Below are 19,880 nucleotides of genomic sequence, written 5' to 3'. Positions count from 1 at the left end.
GACACTGGACGGGGGTTAGAGGGCTGGGGGGGCTGGGGGGGCTGGGGCAGTCTCCAGGCCTGCTTTTTCCCCAAACATATCCTATGCTCAGACTGTCATCAGTTCTAAAGACACTCACCGTGTGTGGTCCGCTGGGTGAGACCCTGGAAGGTCCTGTGAGTTTAGAGCCCCCCAACAGGTGGGCTATTTGCTGGGGGAGCCCATCTTCCTACCTGCCGCCTCTGGCAGCCCCTCCCAGATACCTGCAAGTCTTCTTGGAGTCATTGTGATCCGTGCTCACCCATAGACACTGGGGAGCGATAGGCACTGTGGCCTGGGGACTAGGGTGGGGCTGGTGTGCCCTGGATGTCAGGGCCACACCCACAGAGGTCTTGGCACTTCTGGCCAGGGTGGCCATGCTTAATCCAGAGACGAGGCCAGGTTCAGCCACTCTTCCAGCCCCAGAGTGGCTGTACTTGGCTGAGCTGGAAGGGGAGGACTTCCTGTTAGTCCTACTCTCAGAGGACAGAAAGAACACAATGGGTCTGGAAATCCAAGAACCAAGGTCAAGTTCATGCTCTGCTTCTCTTAGCTGTGTGATGCCAACAGGTTTCTTCTTCCTGGGAGTTCCATGAGCCAATAGGACAGAGAGATGGACAAGCCAGTGAGTCATGGTTGGGAGAGAGCTGGAGGAAGCCCATGGGAGTGTAGAACTCAGGTTGGGAGATGAGGATTCAGTTGAGACAAGGATACCCAGGTATGGTATAATTTTATAATTTAAAAAAATGAGTATCGCTCACATGTGTAGAAGAGGCATCATGAAACATGTATTCCATTTGCTATAACATGCTTCAGAGGGATGGAGGAACACATTTCCTCAGGAAATAAAGTGGGGGAGATAAACTTTCTTTCTTTCATTTATTTATCTATCTATCTATAGATCAACAGCTTAATACATACAGTACAAATTCTTATCCTGGATGGAACTAGAAAAAAATCATCCTGAATGAGGTACCCCAAACCCAGAAGGACAAACATGGTATGTTTATAATAAATTTTGGTTTTACTCAAAAAATTCTTATCCTAATAATGAAATGTTTCACTGAAGCTTGTCCAGTGATTGAGTAAAACCAAAACTTATTATAAGCCACAGTCATCCTAGGGTCCCCCATGCAATATATATATAGCCTCCATAGTTCTGTGGTTTGTAGTCTGATCGTTCTTTGCTTTATATCTAGAATCCACTTATGAGTGAGTACATACCATGTTTGTCCTTCTGGGTTTGGGTTACCTCACTCAGGATGATATTTCCTAGTTCCATCCATTTGCCTGCAAATTTCATGTTGTCATTGTTTTTCTCTGCTGAGTAGTACTCCATTGTGTATATGTACCACATTTTCTTTCTTTCTTTTTTTTTTTTTTTTTTTTTTTTTTTTGAGACAGGGTTTCTCTGTGTAGCTTTGCACCTTTCCTGGAACTCACTTGGTAGCCCAGGCTGGCCTCAAACTCACAGAGATCCGCCTGGCTCTGCCTCCCAAGTGCTGGGATTAAAGGCATGCCACCACAGCCCAGCCCATATTTTCTTAATCCATTCTTCAGTTGAGGGGCATCTAGGTTTAAACTCCTTTCTTTCTTTCTTTCTTTCTTTCTTTCTTTCTTTCTTTCTTTCTTTCTTTCTTTCTTTCTTTCTCTCTCTCTCTCTCTCTCTTTCTTTCTTTCTTTCTTTCTTTCTTTCTTTTGTTTTCTTTCTTTCTTTTTTTTTTTTAAGACAGGATCTCCTTAGCTCTCCATGACCTTGAACTTCTGATCCTTCTACCAGGTGAAGGCTGCCTCTACCTCCTGGGAGCTCGGGTTCGCATGCACAGCTGCACCTGGGTTCATGTGATGCTGGGGCATCAAACCCAGGGCTTCATGCATGCCAGGCAATCGCTCTACCGACTGAGCTACATCACTATTGTGTAATTATTGAAAATTATGAGTATAGGTGTGTACTTGTGTGTGGGCATGTGCACATGGGTGCAAGTGCACTTGGAGGCCACAAGGGGCAGTAGATCCTCTGGAGTCGGAGTTACAGGGCGTTGTGAGACTCCCAATGCTTGTGCTGGGGACTGAAGTCAGATCTTCAGCAAGAGCAGTGAGTGCTCTTAACTTGCTTTTTTTGAGCAGCCCCCAAACCTGCTTATTAATAATAATAATAATAATAATAATAATAATAATAATAATAATAATAATAATAATTTTGAGACAGGTTCTCACTATGTAGCTCCGGTTGTCCTGGAACTCACTATATAGAACAGGCTGGCCTCAAACTCATAGAAATCTGCCTGCCTCTGCCCCATGAGTTTTATTTTCTTTTGAGTCCAGAAGGGTCAGATTGCCTGAGAACTGAATTCTACATATCTGAAAAAGAAACAAACATTCCTCCCTCTCCCCAAAACAAGGCTTCTCTGTGTAGCTCTGGCTGTCGTGGAACTCACTCTGTAGACCAAGCTGGCTTCAAACTCAGAGATCTGCCCGCCGCTGCCGCCACCACCACCACCCCACCTGCAGCAAGCACTCTTAACTGCCGAGCCCCATACCATCTCTCCATGCCCTTGGCTTTTGTTTTTGTTTCTGAGATAAGATCTCAGGTAGTGTGGGCTATGGTGATATAGTGTGTACCCTAATGAAATTTGTCTGAAGATCAGAGAACAGAACAAGCCACTAGATTAAACATAGATGCCAGGCAGTGGTGGCACTTGGGAGGCAGAAATCCATCTGGATCTCTGTGAGTTCAAATCCACCCTGGATTACAAGAGATTGATTCAGTCCAGGAGAGAAACAGAGCCAGGCAGTGGTGGCACACACCTTTAATTCCAGCACTTGAGATCTCATGCCTTTTCTACCAGTATTTGGGAAGCACACACACGCCTTTAATCCCAGCACTAGGAAGGAAGCAATATGGCTGGGCGGAGAAAGGTATATAGGGCACAAGGAGACAGGAACTAAAGCTTTTCGGCAACAGAGGATTCATGTTGGTGAGGTGAGACGTGGCAGTGGCTTGTTCCTTTGTCTCTCTGATCTTGCAGCATTTACCCCAATAGCTGGATCTGGTTTTTTTATTTTATTTTATTTATTTATTTGTTTTTTTGGTTTTTCGAGACAGGGTTTCTCTGTGTAGCTTTGCGCCTTTCCTGGAACTCACTTTGTAGCCCAGGCTGGTCTCGAACTCACAGAGATCCGCCTGGCTCTTGGATCTGGGTTTTTTTATTAAAAGACCAGTTAGCAATTTGAGCAACAGTGGGCTGGTGTTAAATTTATTACATGTGAGAGGATGACCTTTAACCTCTGGCCTTCCTGCCTCCACCCCCGAAATGCTAGGACTGTAAGCGCTGGCCACTGCATGGTGGTGAATAGCTCTTGAAATTATTGAAACCAGGTATGACCTAGAATAGTCCAGAGCAGATATCAAATAACATGTACACAAATTTAGGATGGGAACTCACCTGTGGCTGTGGTTTTTCAGCCTCTCAAGTCTCCATAGCTATCATTTCCTTAACATACACATTGGGTGTGGTAGTGCATTCTTTTAATCCCAGCATTCCGAAGGCAGGAGGATCACTATGAATTCCAGGCCATCGTGGGTTACCTAGCAAGTCGCTGACTTTTGAGAACATAAAGGCAGACACAACATTAAGCACCTCCTGTATGCAGAACCTAGGGAAGGCATTGTAGATATGTCTGACATCAGGATGTTGGCTGCCAGAGGTGAGCTTAAGGTGCCAATATTGTCATAGCTTTCATTGCCTGGGAACCCACTGCAAACGCTGGGCTGAAGCCTGAGCCCGCAAATGCTACACACCGAACCCTCAGAGCTCAGTAGCTGAATCCTTACATCCACCAGTCAGAAAAGAGGACTAGAACCGAGGTTAAACGTTTACATGCATCAAGCTCATCTTTCTTTCAAACTGCTGCAGAATGTCTGTGAATGGATCGGGAGGCAGTCCTCTGGAGGGGAAACTTCTAGATTTCTGCTTCCTTGCCTCTATCAAAGCTGTTTCTTTTTCTTTTCTGTGTTGGTGTATTAAGATACTGGCTGAGATGGGTGGATTTGAGCAACAATGGCCTTTATTCCTTTTTTAAAGTGGAAAACTCTCACAAACGCTGGTTTTTAAGAATCCAGCCTTGCCGGGTGGTGGTGGCCCACGCCTTTAATCCTAGCACTCGGGAGGCAGAGGCAGGCGTATCTCTGTGAGTTCGAGGCCAGCCTGGGCTACAGAGTGAAATCCAGGACAGGCTTCAAAGCTACACAGAGAAATCCTGTCTCGAAAAACAAAACAAAACAGAGAGAGAGAGAGAGAGAGAGAGAGAGAGAGAGAGAGAGAGAGAGAAAGGAGAAAGAAAAAGAAAGAAAGAAAGAAAGAGAGAGAGAGAGAGAAAGGAGAAAGAAAAAGAAAGAAAGAGAGAGAGAGAGAGAGAGAGAGAGAGAAAGAAAGAAAGAAAGAAAGAAAGAAAGAAAGAAAGAAAGAAAGAAAGAAAGAAAGAAAGAAAGAAAGAAAGAAAGAAAGAAAAAGAATCCAGCCTTGTGGCCCATGTGGCATGCCTGTAACACCAGCAACAGCGAATCTGATGCAGAAGGCTCGCGGACTTTAAGGCCAGCACTCAGTTACGTAGACGGACATCCTTAAGTAAACTGGTGCACGTACTTAGTTCGAGAGATATCAGCTGCGGATCCTTCACCTTGAAGTCCAGGAAGGCCTTCCGTGTAGGCAAAAAACTGGGTTAGGAACCCGCGGGATGGGGCCTTCAGGAGAGCAGTGAGCTGACAGGGGGGCGGGTGAAATGGCCGTGGAGAGGGGCGAGCTAGCGATGGGGAGGGGTGAACTGGCTGTGGGGCAGGTCGTGTGGCTCAGCGAGCAGGCCGTGGGGAGGGGCGACCGGGCGTGGAGAGGGGCGACCGGGCGTGGGGAGGGGTGAGCTGGATGTGCCAGGTGAGCTGGCCGTGGGGCGGGGCGAGCTGGACGTGGAGAAAGGCGAGTTGGCTTTGGGCGGGGCGATCTGGAGGTGGAGCCGGGTGAGCTGGCGGTGGGACGGGCGATCTGGCCGTGGGGAAGGGCCATCCGCCTGTGGGGAGGGGTGAGCTGGCCGTGGGCGGGGTGAGCTGGCCGTGGGGCGGGGCGAGCTGGCCGTGGGCGGGGTGAGCTGGCCGTGGGGCGGAGCGAGCTTGAGTCCACTCCCCTCCAGGCTCGGGGAAGTGACGTGTGCGGACAAAGGCAGAGGCCGCGAGGTGTCTGGTCCGGTAGAGTGGTGGCGGCTGCCGTGGGCTCTCGTCCTTGCCATCTTTCTTCTCGCCTCACCCTTGTCCCTGGGATCCCGAGAGCCCCCTGCCCGGGTGAGTAGCGCGAGGTGGACGGAGGGGACGTGGTCAAGGAGGAGGGAAGTGCTCACCCCAACTGCCCAAAGTGGTAAGGCCCGATCGTCAAGTGACCCGGGCCTGCCCCACGTGTGTGTCCCGGAGAAGTCCACCGACCAGACCTGGGCAACGACGGTGGTGACCGCGCATCGGGTTAGAGGAAGCCACGTTGTCGGAGGCTGGCACTCGCGCCTCTAAGCCAATGAAAGGCCCTTTCCAGTCCTCAGTTTCCCCTCCGAGATAAGAAAGCAGCTACTGCGAGGCTGGTGGGGGGAATTGGCGCCGTACTCGGCCCACGTCCTCGTGGTTAAGTGCCCAGTTGCACAGGTTGCTATCATGTTTAACTAGTCCAGCTCTGGCCGACACAGCGATAGTCGTGAGCCCTTGGGGCCAAGGTCAGCCTTTTCTGCGGGGAGACTGCCATCTCGAAAAGCCCAGGCTTTGCTGCTCCACCAACTGTGTGATCATTTTGGTCTTTTATCCTTTTGATAAGCGTTTGAAACAGCTGGTGTTGGAGGCCCTGACTGGGGTGGTGTAGCCGATGGCAGTAATGCATGCGTGGGCTGGTCACCCAGTGAGATGGGAGGGACCACTAGGAGGGCCCAGAACTACATAAGAAGCCTGGATCCTGTCCTGAGTTGTGGCTCCTGTTTCCTATATGGTGTTTTAAGGCACATCATGTCCTTTAGCATGCTGGTTTTCCTGTCTCTAAACTGGAGGTGTGTGGGGGGGGTGATGTTGGGAGTGTTGGAGGTTCTTGGGGAATGCTCTGCTGGAAGCCGGAAGACATAGATCAAGAGATCCGAGTCTTCACCTGTGAGTTAGTTCTGGGTGTACAGGGAAGGAGAGCTTGTGTTTGTCTCTTCCAAATTGATCATCAGTTTCACTGGTCATATGACCTCATAGAACCTTCCTAGGGTCTATGGGTTTGGGGTTTTTTTTTTTTTTTTTTTTTTTTTTTTTTTAACACATTTTCCTCACTTGATCTTCTTAAGAATTGTGTTTGAAAGCCGGGCGGTGGTGGCACATGCACACGGGAGCCAGAGCCAGGCGGATCTTTGTGAGTTCGAAGCCAGCTTGGTCTACAGAGCGAGTTCCAGGACAGGTTCCAAAGCTACACAGAGAAACCCTGTCTGGAAAAACCAAAAAGGAAGAAAGGAAGGAGGAAGGGAGGGAGGGAGGGAGGAAGGAAGGAAGGAAGAAAAAGAATGAAAGAAAGAAAAAGAAAGAGTTTGAGATTTTTAAGAAATATTTTATTTTTATATTCGATTATGTGTATATGGGGGCCCTACATGTGAGTGTAGGGACCTTGGAGGCCAGAAGAGGGCATTAGATCACAGGAGCTGGAGTTACTGCCGGTTGTGAGCAACCCAAAGTGGGATGCTGAGAAGAGCAGCCAGTGCAGCTGAACCATCTCACCCGCACCTCCACTGAGACCTAAAAGCTCAAGAGGGTATATGCTGTGGATCACCTGACTTCTCAGAGGCACATTTAATCACCACAGCCTTTCCATGAAGTTCAGTGTCACTGTCCTCATTGAATAAAAACAAAGAGCCAGGCAGTTGTGATGCACATCTTTAATCTCAGCAATCCCAGGCAGAGGCAGGCAGATCTCCAACGATAGTTCGACAGTTCGAGGCCAGCCTGTTCTATACAGTGAGTTACAGGATAGCCAGAGCTACATAGCAAGACCCTGTCTTGAAGAAACAAACAAAAGCATTTGGTTTGTTATTTATTCATTTATGTTGTCTGGCGAGGTGAGGGCTATGCTGTGCATCTGCGTGGAGTAGTTTCTTCCTTTAATTTTTGATACAGTGTCTCATGTAGTCTAGACTGGCCTCAAAGTCACTTTGTAGCCAGGGATGGCTTTGAACTTCTGACCCTCCTGCTTTCATCTCTGGAGTACTGGGATGACAGGTATGCACCACCATGTCCACTTTTTGGGGTACTGAGGCTTGAACCCAGGGCTTTGTGCATATCAGGCAAGCACTCAGACCAACTGAACTGTTTCTGTTTTCTTGAAACAGGGTCTCACTGTGTAGTTCAGGCTAGTCTTGAACGGTCCTCCGGCCTCAGCCTCCTGAATGTTAGGAATATAGGTGTGTAATACACCATACCCAGCTAAGTGTCCTATCTAAGCTTGCACGGATGGTGAGGAGAGCCAAGATTCAGGTCCAGTTCACAAATGAGGGCCATTTGTTGTTTGGACAGGTTCTCACTCTGCAGACCAGACTGGCCTAGAGAGATCCGCCTGCCTCTGCCTCCCGAGTACTGGGATTAAAGGCGTGTGCCACCACTGCCCAGCTCCCTTTTTTTTTTTTTTTTTTTTGGTTTTGGTTTTGGTTTTTTGAGACAGGGTTTCTCTGTGCAGAGCAGGTTGGCCTTGAACTCAGGGATCCACTTGTCTCAACCTCTAGAATGGTAGGATTAAAGGCATGTGCCACCACACCTGACACATTTTTAGCCTGTATAGAAACCTTTTATGGTGCCTGGTGGTGGTGGTGGTGGTGGTGGTGGTGGTGGTGGTGGTGGTGGTGGTGGTGGTGGTGGTGGTGGTGGTGCACGCCTTTAATCCCAGCACTTGGGAGGTAGAGGCAGATGGATCTCAAAACAAAAAGACAAAACAAAAGGCCAGCCTTGTATGGTTGCAGCCAACCTCCCGACATTCTCTGTGTCTCCCCCTCTCCCCTTTCTGCTCCACCCCCACCCCCAGAGCACTCTGCTATTTTCACAGGCCCCGCCCACCAGGCCGCGGGAGGGACGCTGGGACTTCAGGCAGGTTTGTTGATGCTGTCTCCAGTTGCATTCAGCCTTTTTCATTGGAATGTCACAGAGTGTGGTGACGGTGAAGGCCTCTGGTGACAATTCCTACATCACTTTCTTCCCTGGGTCCTGGAGTGGGAGGTGGCTAGATGACTCCAAGACTTCAGACTGTACAAGTGACAGTCTGTCATGAGCAAGAGGCCTGTCTTCCCATGAGCTAGCCTAGCATACACACATAGCCACACTTTCCTGACCCTTCCTACCCATGGCCATGCAGTTTCATGTTGTAGGGGGATGTTTTTCTTTTTTGATTTTCGAGACAGGGTTTCTCTATGTAGCCCTGGCTGTCCTGGAACTCACTCTGTAGACCAGGCTGGCCTTGAACTCACAGTATCTTCCGAGTGCTGCAACTAAAGCCGTACACCGTCTCCACCACCACTACCGCCTGGCTGGGGTGGGGGATGTTTTTCTTGATGTCCCGAATTCTCAGGAGCCTTCAGGCCACTCAGCAGACATGTTCGGACAGGGTCTTCATGAGTCAGCTGTAAGAGCAAATCAGCCCTGGCTTTGCATTTCCCAGACTGGATGTGCTCTGCTTCCCCACCCCGACCCCCAGCCGCTTCCTAGAAGCAAGGGCGATTCTTGTAAATCAGACTTTTCAAGAGACTTTGGCATTTAAAGGAATTATGCCATAGGATTTGAGTAAAGAAAAAAAATGGTGTGGGTGACAGCCTGAAGTGTCATCTGTTTTGGGTGGCGTAGGATCCTCCAAAAGTGAGAAATGGCCACAGCTGCGTATGCTCACTCAGTCATCCTACCCCCAGCTAGCAAGTGTCCTTGACTCCAGCACTGTGCAAAGGGCATGCCAGGTCATGGCCCTATGGGACCTGGCAGCCTGGAAGGGGACAGAGTGGCAGGTAGAGCACCTTCCTTCTGTGATGGGCTCCAATCTTCCTGTTCGCCTGGTAAGAAGCGAAGTTCACGTTGGATGCCTGTGTGCTACATGGGCCACAAGCAAAGCTCTGAGGTCGTCATCTTCAGTGTTGAAGAAGACAGCCTTGACCAGCAAGCTGGAAATGTTCTTAGGACTCACAGGGAGCAGGGGGCATGGCTGGTTGCTGGGCCAGCATTGAACTGGTACGGTATGGAAGAAGACTGAATGTCGCCGAGCTGGGGGTTGCTAGAGATCTGGAACATAGTTACTGCGGTGCCTGGAGAAGCACCCGACAGCCCACTTGTCCCAGGTCATCCTGTAAGTCCCCAGCCAGCTACACAGTGACGTTCAGGTTGGTGTTTCCTGTCCAGTCTGGCTCTCTAGTCACAGTATGGTTCTGCTTGTAGAGGTGGTGGTCCGCGAGACTGACAGGTCTTCACGTTCCTTTGTGGGCCAGAGACTTCACAGCTGAAGACTGCCACTGTCTTCTCTGGGCCACAGTGAAGCATGCCACTGTCTTCTCTGGGCCACAGTGAAGCATGCCACTGTCTTCCCTGGGTCATAGTGAAGCATGCCACTGTCTTCCCTGGGCCACAGTGAAGCATGCCACTGTCTTCCCTGGGCCACAGTGAAGCATGCCACTGTCTTCCCTGGGTCACAGTGAAGCATGCCACCGTCTTCCCTGGGCCAGTGCTGCCGCTGGTGGGGCACTGTGGTAAAGGAGTGTGGAATTTAGAACCAAGGTCTCCAGCCTGTTACTCCAAGGGCCCCTTGGGGGTGCAGGATGGCGGTGTGTCTTCCTTTGGCCCCCAACCTCTGTAATAAAGTTCAGTTGTGGTGCTCAGGGCTGGTGACAATGGGGCCACTTGGCTTGTGTTTCCTTCTCCTTCCAGGCACAGAAGTACTTCCCAGAGACCTCCCAGCAGCCCACGGGGCCCCTTGTGGTGTGGGCCTTTTCTTTGCTCACTGGGTTTACTCTTCTGTTCCTGGATTCCCATGTTGACAGTTGGTGTTGAACCGTGACTCTGGTGCTGGGCGACACTGTCTATCATAGTGGGACCCAGGTGGGTGGGCTGAGAAGCTGCTAGGCTGGCCATGTTCCCGAGGGGTCCCAGCTTTCTCTCTGACTCTCCAGGCTCTGCCCTGGGGGTGAGACACCGTTGCCTCCAAAGAGCCTCTGTCATTCCCCATCAGACATGGTGCTGGGGGCCCCAGTAGTGAAGTGTGAGCTGCAGGGTCCTGTCCCACGAATCCAGTGTTCTAGTGGAGACCCTTAAGTTGAGGACAGCATCATGGGAACAGGCTGCCCGTGTGGGAAGAGCAGTGCATGGGCTCCCTGACCTTCCATGTGCCCGGTTTCCTCTTCTGCCCAGTGGGTAACGGTGGTATCTACTCTGGGGGAAAACATGGGTGCTGGCAATGCCTGCGCAGCTGCCAACACTACCATCCCTGCTGCTGCTACTTGTCCTGTGTCTTTTAGCACAGCCACTTCGGTACCCACCGTCTGACCCCTCAGGCTAGTTCTGGGTGCTTCCTTGTGCACTGCAAGTTTAGGATTAGCTTGAGACTGACAGCTTCATGAGCTACTCAGCCGGCATGCACTGGCAGGCTGCAGTCCAGGGCTGGTCCTCTGCAAAGGTCTTCCTCTTCCTCGGCTTCCCATCCACCAGCACTCTGGCCCTGTCTGCCCATGCCAATTTCACTGTGCCGGCGCAGCCTGCCCCCCATTTGGAAAGGAGTCCTTTGGAGCCTGCACAAGGCTCTTGAGGTGGAGAGCTTGCCTAGCGGTGTAAGGCCTGCATTCCATCCCCAGTACCGGAAGCGAAAGGGATCCCTCCATTGAGTGTTCACAGCCTTTATGAAGCCACGCCGAGACGGAGGAGCTCTTGTTTTCTGCTGAGCGGCTTCCCGCTTTCCAATCATACTGGACCATGAACATCAGATCCTTGCAGCAGCTGGGACAAAGGGCCATCCACTCCTGACTGTTGTGATCCTGTGTCCTCCACAACACAAAGCCAAGCTGGTGTGGGTGTCGCCAACTCAGTGTCACTTTGCTGAAGGGCAGGCTGGGCCAGGGCTGGACTATGGCTTTGTGGTTCCCAGATTTTTCCTCAGCTACCTGCAGTGTTCAGGAGCTCAGGACTCCTCATGACACTCTTGCTAACCCTTCCACCTGATTCTTCCTCCTCAGTCAGCCAACTCTCACTCGTCCATCCCTGTCGGCACTGTTCTGTGCTCCTTCCCCGGGGATGCCTCCCTGATTCTTAGTGACCTCCTTACTGTGGGGGTCCAGTGTGTGCCTCGCTCCTGCCTGTTGCTTCCTGGGACACAGCTTGGCACCTGGCAGAGACCCTGCTCTGGAGTGAAGGGCTGGCCCTCCTGAGCTGTTCACTTGCCACTGAGGAACAAGAGAGGCGTGGAGGTTGCTCAGGCCTCTAGCAGAAGGCATGGGACCCTACTCTGGGTCCTTTGCCTGTCCTGAGGTTGTAGGTCATCAAGGCAAGAGTCACACAGCTTCAGGAACCAGACACCAGGCTACAGGGTCCCTTGCTTTGTAGTTTTGCAAAATGTCTGGGGTGCTGGGCTGTCGTCTAAGAAGTAGATGTCTGTTTAGGTGACTGGACGTTGCTTTCTCCAGACGGCCTCACAGTGTCCTAGAGGCTTCGTGCCGTCCAGTGCCCTGATCATTCTTCCTCTTCCTTCCTCAGAGGAGCAAAGCTGTGGCTGGTGACAGCGTAGCTGGTGACATCATGACAAGTGAAGTGATTGAAGATGAGAAACAGTTTTATTCCAAGGCCAAGACCTACTGGAAGCAGATCCCGCCCACGGTGGACGGCATGCTTGGGGGGTATGGCCACATCTCCAACATCGACCTCAACAGCTCCCGGAAGTTTCTGCAGAGGTTTTTAAGGGTAGGCAGGTCTGATGTCCTCTCCAGGAGAGGCTGTGGCTCTGGTGGGGCAGTGTGGGGAGCCACATCCACATACCACACTGCAGGTTCTCTGGTCATCTGTTGGTGGCTGCCACCCAGGCCCTGAAGAGCTGGGTCAGGTGGTGATTGGGTGGGACTCGTGGTGGACTGTGAGTTTTGTCTCTGGGCCTTGAGTCAGGAGCTGGCCATGCACTGGGGACTCAGTAGTGCCCAAACTGGGCAGTCTGGGAACAGCCCCACCTGGGCCTGAGGGTGCTGGGCTGTGGGTGGTGACCCCCCCCCCCCCGTGACTCCTTGTCCTCCCGTCTCAGCGTGTGGCAGCACAGGGCAAGCCCTGCAGGAAGCCCTCACCCTTTCTCCACACCCCCACGCCCCCATTGGCCATCTTCCCATGATGCTCTGCAGTTGCTCTGCTTGCATTTTTGCATCCTTAGCACTGTCACCCTGGGGGCTCTGGAGTGAAGGGGATGGCACCTGTTTTTCTAGCTGTCACCTTGCAGTGGAAGCTGCCTTCAGCCTTAGAAAGAGTTCCACCTGCCCTCCCATGATAGGCCAGAGCAGTAGCCTGATTCTGCTTCCGGGGACTCAGGACAAGGGCCCTGTAGTGTGGTGCCTCGTGGGTCATATGCTGCCCTGTGTTTCAGGAAGGACCGAACAAGACGGGGACTTCCTGTGCCCTAGACTGTGGCGCTGGCATTGGCAGGATCACCAAGCGCCTGCTCCTGCCGCTCTTCAGAGTGGTGGACATGGTGGACGTGACAGAGGACTTCCTGGCCAAAGCCAAGACCTACCTGGGGGAAGAGGGCAAGAGGGTGAGGAACTACTTCTGCTGTGGGCTACAGGACTTCAGCCCAGAGCCCAGCTCCTATGATGTGATCTGGATCCAGTGGGTGATAGGTAAGTGTCCCCTGCCGTTCCCCAGGCTGGCCGCGGGCCCCACCACGCAGGTGCCCCACCAGCCTGGGAAGGATTTATCCTTTTTACAGTCTTAGGAGCCAGAGAAGTGGCTCAGCAGTTAAGAGCACTGGCTGTTCTGGCAGAGGACCTGGGTTTGGTTCATAGCGCCCACATGGTGGCTCATGGCCGTCTTCAACTGTAGTTGTGGGGCATCCTGGCCGTCTTCCGGCCTCAGTAGACATCAGGCACACACAACGCAAATACATACATGCAGGCCAAACACCCATATACATGAAAAGTAAAAATAAATAAAAAAAAATTTAGAAGGATATTTTTTCAGCGTTTCTCTTGTGTAGCCCTGGCCATTCTGGAACTCACGAGATTTGCCTGCCTCTACCACCTGAATGCTGGGATTAAAGGTGTGCACCACCACCACATCTGGCTAGAAAGAATTGTTTTGTTTTGTGTGGAGCTGAGGATCGAACCCAGGGCCTTGTGCTTGCTAGGCAAGCGCTCTACCACTGAGCTAAATCCCCAAACCCTTGTTTTGTTTTTGAGACAGGGTTTCTCTGTGTAGCCCTGGCAGTCTTGGAACTCTTTGTAGACCAGGCTGACCTCAAATTCTCAGATCCACCTGCCTCTACCTCCCAGGTGCTGGGATTAAAGGTGTGTGCCACTATACCCAGCTTAGAAAGAATGTTTTGAAGATTTAAACAGTTTATATACGAGTGCCTGCATGGCTGTGTACCATGTGTGTGCAATACCCATGGAGGCCAGAAGACGGCATCAGATTCCTCCAGAGTTGTGAGCTACCATGTAGGTGCTGGGAACAGAATCGTCGTCCTCTAGAAGAGCAGTCAGTGTGCTCTTAACCTGTCATCTCCCCAGTCCCTAAATTCTTACCTTTTATTGTGACTCTCCCCCCGCCCCCCCAATCTCCTTATGTAGCTTAGATTGGCCTTGAACTCAAATCCTCCTGCCAAGTGATGGAGTTACAGGGTGCATGGCCAGGCCAGGCCAGGGTTTTTAAGGAGATGGCAGTGGGGTGGGGGTGCCCCCCAGGCCTCACAACTCATCTGGACTGCTATGCACAGGGCTGCCGACACTAGCAGGTGCCTCGTCATGAGGAGCCGTGAGCACCCCTGTGGACACTGTGGGCCCGGCCCTTCTCTTTGGGAGCTTTCAGCTCCACCCTCAGACCTAGGAAGAGGGGGTGGTATGCTGTGCAGCGCCCAGGGCTGGAGGGCACCTGGTCAAATCCCTGCTTCTGACTCGGTGTATATGCTTTTGTGTGAATGACTTCAGAACTCTGGCCTCTGACATGAAACAGGGTTTAGGGTAGACACCAGCTTGCTGGGGCCTGTGCTGAGGGTGCAGACACACACGCATGTGTACACGTATGTGCTCACACACTTCTCTTCTCCCCAGGCCACCTGACAGATCAGCACCTGGCTGAGTTTCTGCGCCGCTGCAAGCAAGGCCTGCGCCCCAATGGCATCATCGTCATCAAAGACAACATGGCCCAGGAGGGTGTGATCCTGGACGATGTGGATAGCAGCGTGTGCCGTGACCTCGAGGTGGTCCGCCGGATCATCCGTAGTGCAGGCCTCAGCCTCCTGGCCGAGGAGCGCCAGGAGAACCTGCCAGATGAAATCTACCACGTCTACAGCTTTGCCCTGAGATGAGGCCGGGGCCAGGGCTGGGGGCCAGCAGCTGGCGGGCCACTAGACACACCTGCCATCCACCTTTGACTCCAGTGGGGAGGGACAAGCCCTGGGAAGGTGTGCTGTGGACTGGGGCAGTACACCCGTCACTCCAAGGCACCCGGGCAACTCCCCACGAGGCATATGGAAAGCTGGGGTACCACCCACAGGACTGGCTGCCAAGACTTGAAGTGTGCCAACTGCTGACCCAGGACAGCCAGGAGAGTCACACACGGTGCCTGCCGGATGGTACCACTTACAAGAAATGGTCACAGTCCCAAACCCTCTTTGGTGATGGGTCACAGTGCCTGTAGTAAGGGGGTTTCCTCCCTCGCCTCTGCAGCTCCTTGGGAGCTCCTCCCTGAAAGGCATTTTTGGTCAATAAAAGGGTGAAACCTGTTCTCAAATGCCCCAGGTAGTCTGGAGTGATGCTGTGTGTGGGAGGACGTGGGTCAGATCACTTGAAAGTGCCAAACGGTCACACAAGGACACCGAGTTTAATCTTATAAATATATTTCATCATCTCTGCTCATTCCCAAAGGCCACGCTAACTGGGAAGATCTCGTAAGGGCTCAGCGCTAGAGAGTAGAGCCAGCTTCTGGCCTCAGTGACATGTTCTGGGGAGCCCTTCACAAACCCAGGCTCTTGAGACAGACTGTCCTGTTGCGCTCATGATACCTTTAAGCAGAAGGCACGGTCCCCAAGACGTGGACGTGGCATGGGCAGAGCTGCCGCCAACCACAGTGCCAGAGCACTAAAGGCCACAGGATCAGGCAGGCCTCTAACCCGGAAGATCACCACCACTGTGGTGACCTCGGTGCCATCTCTAGCTCCTCAGGGCACTGTGATACTTGAGGTGGCAGAGTAGGACTTAACAGGATGGCCCAGGGTTTTGGCACTGGTCCTGAAAGACCCAGGCATGTGCCCCCCCAGGACCAACCAAGGGGCCTGGCCTCTGCTTCCTCGGTCAGCTCCTGATCCAGAGGGCAGATGTCCCTGTCCGCACCGCCCCTCCAACGTGGTTGAGGCTGAGGGAGGAGGTGGGAGCCTCCCTGGGGGCAGCCGTGCCTCTGGCCTCCAGGGCACTACCCTAGTGGTTTATCTATCAGTCAAGGGCGCAGCTTGCCCAAGTGAGAGGACCCTCCGAAGGCTGACACAGTACCAGGTCTACCGTCAGGTCGGTTGCAGCCAACCCAGGTGGTTCCATCCCAGGACTCATCAGCAGCTGTCTTCTGTGCCACTGTGTGCGCTGAGCAGGTACCACTTGAGTCTGTCAGGCAGGGGCAGGGCTTTGACCTTGGTGTCCACAGGCCACGGCCGCAGGCACAGCCGGATGGACACGCGGCACAGGTGTTTGAGAGGCGGTGGGCAGCTCTCCAGCTGCCTCAGGGAGGCATGCAGGGCCTGGATCTTCCCTGCCAAGCTACCCACTGGGTGGATGTTGAAGTTCTCGGGCAGCTGGAGCCTCTGGGAGCTGGTCACCATGAGGTCCAGCACGGTCTCAGCCTTGTGCAGAAGCTCGACGTGGCTCTCGTCCTCGGCACAGCCCGGGTGGGAACACAGCCTCTCAAAAATGAGGTTGAAGCCAGACCAACAGGACGCACCATGCAGGGAGCAGTTGTAGGCGGCCCCCGACTCCAGCAGGAAGCGCAGCAGCGGGAAGTGCATCTTGAAGCTCTTGAGGCAGATGTGTGTGAGGGACTCGTGGGCGGGGCACTCGCTGGGGTCGGCCCCGTGGGCCAGCAGAAGCTGTGTGACTTGGAAGCAGAAGCGGTTGATCATCGGGGCCTCCTCCTTGTCCCCACAGACAGTCTCCCCCAGCAGGAAAATGATGCATGTGAACACAGTGTCTCCATCTTTGGTGGTGGCCTTGACATCTGCCCCTGGAAGAGCCATGGGAACAAAAGTGAGAGGCGGCCGACAGTCCTTACGAACAATGGTGGGGGGTGGAGAGCAGATGTGGCAGCTGCTGCGGACAGATGTGGAACCTCACCTCCCTCCAGGAGGAGCCGGATGTTGTCGGTGTTATGGATCTGCACACCGTCGCTGCTGGCCAGAGCGTGCAGGAGCGCTGTCTTCCCTAGGAAGGAGAGGAAGGGTGAGGTCAGCGTGCCCAGAGCTGGGTGGAAGCAGGAATCTAGGGCCGAGGGAAGAGCTTCTGGCTTTTCATCCACACAGAAATTAGAACAAGCAGGCCAGCGAGGTCAGGACCTGTCTGCATCCACACACAGACTCAGGGTACACTCCCTTCTGAGGCAGCATGGTGACAGTGACCACTCTCTCCAGCTGCTGGACTCAGGCTGGTGCCCTCCTCCTCTAGGCCAGCTGTGGCCATGCCATCCTTGAGGCACTTACCATTCTTGTCAGCCGCATTGACATCTGCACCAAGATCCAAGAGGCGCTGCAGACAGGGCAGGCGTTCAGGTTCCTCGCTGGCCAGATCTAAGGGGCTGCTCTCATGAATCTGAGCCAAAGGGGATGGCAGCCATGTTGGCCTGGGGCCTGAAAGGCTGCTTGATAAATCTACACACACCCGCAAGCTGACTGGACCCGACCCTTACCCGGTCCCTCCGGTTGATGTCAGCCCCATGGCGCACCAGCAACTCCACCATGTCGGGCTGGTTCCTCAGGACAGCGATATGCAGGGCTGTGTAATAGGTAACGGGGTCTGGAGGCAGAGCAGTACAGGTCAGTCCATTCTCGAAGGTTCAGCACCTAGCATCAGGTCCCCTCCCCAGCACTGCCACCTCAAGTGTGCAGGTGCTAGGCCTGAAGTCCCGGCGTGTTCCGATGGGTGTGCAACCTGTGTGTTGGCCTCAGCTTCCTCTCGGTCAGTATTTCCTCTCAGGTCTGTTCCCAAGGAGCACAAAGTGCGGCTGCCTAGCGATGCAGCCTCTGTCTTCTTGAGTTAGGCTCTCACTACACTGCCCTGGGAGGCCTTGACCTTGCCTGGTAGCCCAGGATCACTGGAGGTCCTTCTGCCTCAGCCTCCCTCCATGCCTGACCACAGGCAGGCCGGGTGACCATGTGGACGGGCTTTGGAACACACGAGCCTCCTCTGCTTGCAGGATTCGCAGGTGCCTGCAGCCTCCGAGCATGTTTCCCAAAGACACGAGGGCTGTACTGTGTGGGGGTCAGCACTGGCCCCCCACTGGCTCCTAGGCAGTCTACCTGCTTCTACCTCCTGGGGGGGACAGCCAGTGACAGGATCAGAGGCTGGCTCTTCGTCTTCCCTGATGCTTAAGGAACCTGTGAGGCCTCCTGTAACTGATACCTACTATGGTTCATCTTCCCACCTCTAGGGTCTGGGTAAAATCTGTAGGACAGCTCAAAGTCGCAGAAAAGCACCTTCCCTCAGCTCTGGGCACTGCCAGGGTAATTTCACCACACTAGGAGTGGAAGCTAGAAAAGCTGGGCAACTCGATCACATGACAGACGCAACACCACTCTGTGGGAGTAGAGATGCTACAATCCGCCGGAACGCCCACGGGAGCGGGGAAGCCACCCCGTAGACAAGAGGAAAAGCAGAGGCCAGGCCTGGCTGCCTAGGCCTGGCCCCTCTGGGATCCCGCTGACCTTCAAAATTGAGGTTGGCCCCACGCTGCAGGAGGACGGCGGCTGCCCGAGTCAGGCCCAGCTCGGCCATCTTCAGCAAGGCGTTGCTCACACCTTCCTGGTAGAATGGAGAGTGGGTCTTCTGCTCCAGCAGCTCCGTGAGGACTAGGATGCGGCTCTCCTCGCCGGCAGCGTAACTGCACATCAGAGGAAAAGCGGACGCGGTGGCAACACCTGGGGACCAGCTGCCCTGCCCTGTGTGCCCTTCCACGGCCACCCACAAAACTGCCCAGGCTCGGCGGCGGCGGCGGCGGGGGCAGAAGCCTTTGGGTCAGGAGTCTGAAGTGGTTTCAAAGCCATCCTTCGGCTTGCTATCAAAGGGGCTCTCTCTCTCTAGCCCCACCTGAAGGTGGCCCCAACGTTCTCACCCCTCCTAGTCAACACTACCTACTAAGCTTCTTGGGCCTGGGGGCTGCCCCACCCCTGCACCCAGCTCTGACAACGGCCCCAACACCTTCACCTTCAGAGCCACCCTCTCCCCCACGATATTCACCACTCGCCTTCTCTCTAATCTCACCCACCAGGCCTCTTGCAACAGGCTGGCCCCAAGATTCGACCAACGCCCGGACGCAAAAAGCTTATCTGGGGCAGCCCTCGGGAATATGCTAGGCTCCGCCAAGGGAGGGCGGCAGCGCCCTGATGTGCAGCCCTCCAGCCCCGCCTCGGAGTTCTGGAAAAGTCTCACACTGCACCCACAGAGTAGGCCTCAGAGGAAAGATCTGATGGAGTTGAGAAAAGACGCCCCTGATGAGGGAATCTGTCTGCCATTCCAGCTCATGCCTCTCCCAATGCCCCCACCTCCGTCCCACCCCGCCCCCTGCATCCCACATCACGCTGCCGGTCTGGGTGCTGGCCTGTCGCAATGCTCCGAATACCCGGGGAGCCCTGCCCAGGGCACAAGAACCACACCGGCTTCCTTCCCCAGAGGATCCGAGGCCTGCTGTCTGCAGAAAGCGCGCTCGGCCACAGCCAGCTCGTCTCTTGGCATCCATGCACAGGGAGCGGCGCCGAGGCCCAGATCCCCTGCCCTGCAAGACGATGCCGGCCCGCCTCGGGCCGGAGCTCGCGCTCGGAGCCACGCAGCTCCCGCCGCGACAACTACAGGGGACCGCGGCCACTCACTCGTCCAGGGGCTCCTGCCGCTCCAAGTCCTGGATGCCCAGGGCTCCCAGGATGGCATCCACCAGGGGCTGGTACTCGAAGATGATCCTGCGGAAGCCGTGCAGGAACGGCATGGCGACGGCCGCGCGTCCCGACACCCACACGCCACCTCCTCCCGATCTACCGGTTCAGACCCCGCGCCGGTGACTAGTCCTCCGCCCAGGCCGCGGTTCCGCACCGGAAGTGACCCTACCACTCCTACTTCCTGCCCGCGCGGGCCTGTGAGAGCGCGCGTGCGTCCACAGTGCCCCCTGCCACCGGGAGGACCTCATGGCGCGCCTCGCTGCTCCGGCTCCGCCCCGCCCTACGATTCCCCGCGGCGCCGCTAGAGGGCGTCCGAGCTCCGCTGGGGCTCTCGGCCCGGCTAACGGCCGGCTCCCTCCCGAGGTGACGCAGACCCTGTTCCTAGCCAGAACACTGCTCCCTGCAGCTTGCTCGACTTGGGCCACTCCCTAAGGAAGAGCAGCAACCACCTCAGTCTCCACGCTGCAGGCTGTTGTGGTG

At 54.2% G+C, this 19,880-nt stretch overlaps 2 protein-coding genes across 10 annotated transcripts; one reads left to right on the top strand and one right to left on the bottom strand.

Moving 5' to 3' along the window:
- The first annotated feature begins 374 nt into the window (after positions 1-374).
- On the top strand, positions 375-15,010 carry Ntmt1 (N-terminal Xaa-Pro-Lys N-methyltransferase 1). 8 transcript variants are annotated; one of them, XM_006983429.4, is made up of 4 exons: positions 375-544; positions 11,777-11,916; positions 12,645-12,897; positions 14,326-15,010. In XM_006983429.4, exons 3-4 carry the CDS (start codon positions 12,747-12,749, stop codon positions 14,580-14,582), a joined length of 408 nt encoding a protein of 135 aa, XP_006983491.2. In that variant the 5' UTR covers positions 375-544; positions 11,777-11,916; positions 12,645-12,746; the 3' UTR covers positions 14,583-15,010. The 8 variants fall into 8 exon arrangements, with proteins under 8 accessions (XP_006983491.2, XP_076425101.1, XP_076425100.1 ...); XM_076568986.1 differs by having other exon boundaries at positions 422-544; positions 11,777-11,980; XM_076568985.1 differs by lacking the exon at positions 375-544 and adding an exon at positions 620-643 and having other exon boundaries at positions 11,777-11,980.
- An 86-nt stretch (positions 15,011-15,096) lies between these two features.
- Positions 15,097-19,594, bottom strand: Asb6 (ankyrin repeat and SOCS box containing 6). Of its 2 annotated transcripts, XM_006983427.4 has the most exons (6): positions 19,338-19,594; positions 18,177-18,352; positions 17,162-17,268; positions 16,956-17,064; positions 16,594-16,680; positions 15,097-16,483 (listed from the first exon to the last, which is right to left on the bottom strand). In XM_006983427.4, exons 1-6 carry the CDS (start codon positions 19,448-19,450, stop codon positions 15,819-15,821), a joined length of 1,257 nt encoding a protein of 418 aa, XP_006983489.1. In that variant the 5' UTR covers positions 19,451-19,594; the 3' UTR covers positions 15,097-15,818. The 2 variants fall into 2 exon arrangements, with proteins under 2 accessions (XP_006983489.1, XP_076425097.1); XM_076568982.1 differs by lacking the exon at positions 16,956-17,064 and having other exon boundaries at positions 16,244-16,483; positions 16,594-16,671; positions 17,156-17,268; positions 19,338-19,559.
- Positions 19,595-19,880: the final 286 nt, after the last annotated feature.

Source organism: Peromyscus maniculatus, chromosome 4 (assembly GCF_049852395.1).
Source record: "Peromyscus maniculatus bairdii isolate BWxNUB_F1_BW_parent chromosome 4, HU_Pman_BW_mat_3.1, whole genome shotgun sequence".
In the NCBI taxonomy this organism is placed as follows: domain Eukaryota; kingdom Metazoa; phylum Chordata; class Mammalia; order Rodentia; family Cricetidae; genus Peromyscus; species Peromyscus maniculatus.
Note: the sequence above shows the minus strand (reverse complement) of the source record. Positions and strands in the feature narration are given on the sequence as shown.

Bases quoted from the DNA above. Each gene is read 5' to 3' on its own strand.
- Asb6 (XM_006983427.4), bottom strand. From the start codon at position 19,450: ATGCCGTTCCTGCACGGCTTCCGCAGGATCATCTTCGAGTACCAGCCC. The intron at 18,353-19,337 runs GTGAGTGGCCGC...TCTGATGTGCAG, and splicing joins CGGCAGGAGCCCCTGGACGA to TTACGCTGCCGGCGAGGAGA. The intron at 17,065-17,161 runs GTAAGGGTCGGG...CCTTTGGCTCAG, and splicing joins ACATCAACCGGAGGGACCGG to ATTCATGAGAGCAGCCCCTT.
- Ntmt1 (XM_076568983.1), top strand. From the start codon at position 10,396: ATGGGCTCCCTGACCTTCCATGTGCCCGGTTTCCTCTTCTGCCCA. The intron at 10,441-11,776 runs GTGGGTAACGGT...TTCCTTCCTCAG, and splicing joins CCGGTTTCCTCTTCTGCCCA to AGGAGCAAAGCTGTGGCTGG. The intron at 12,898-14,325 runs GTAAGTGTCCCC...TCTTCTCCCCAG, and splicing joins CTGGATCCAGTGGGTGATAG to GCCACCTGACAGATCAGCAC.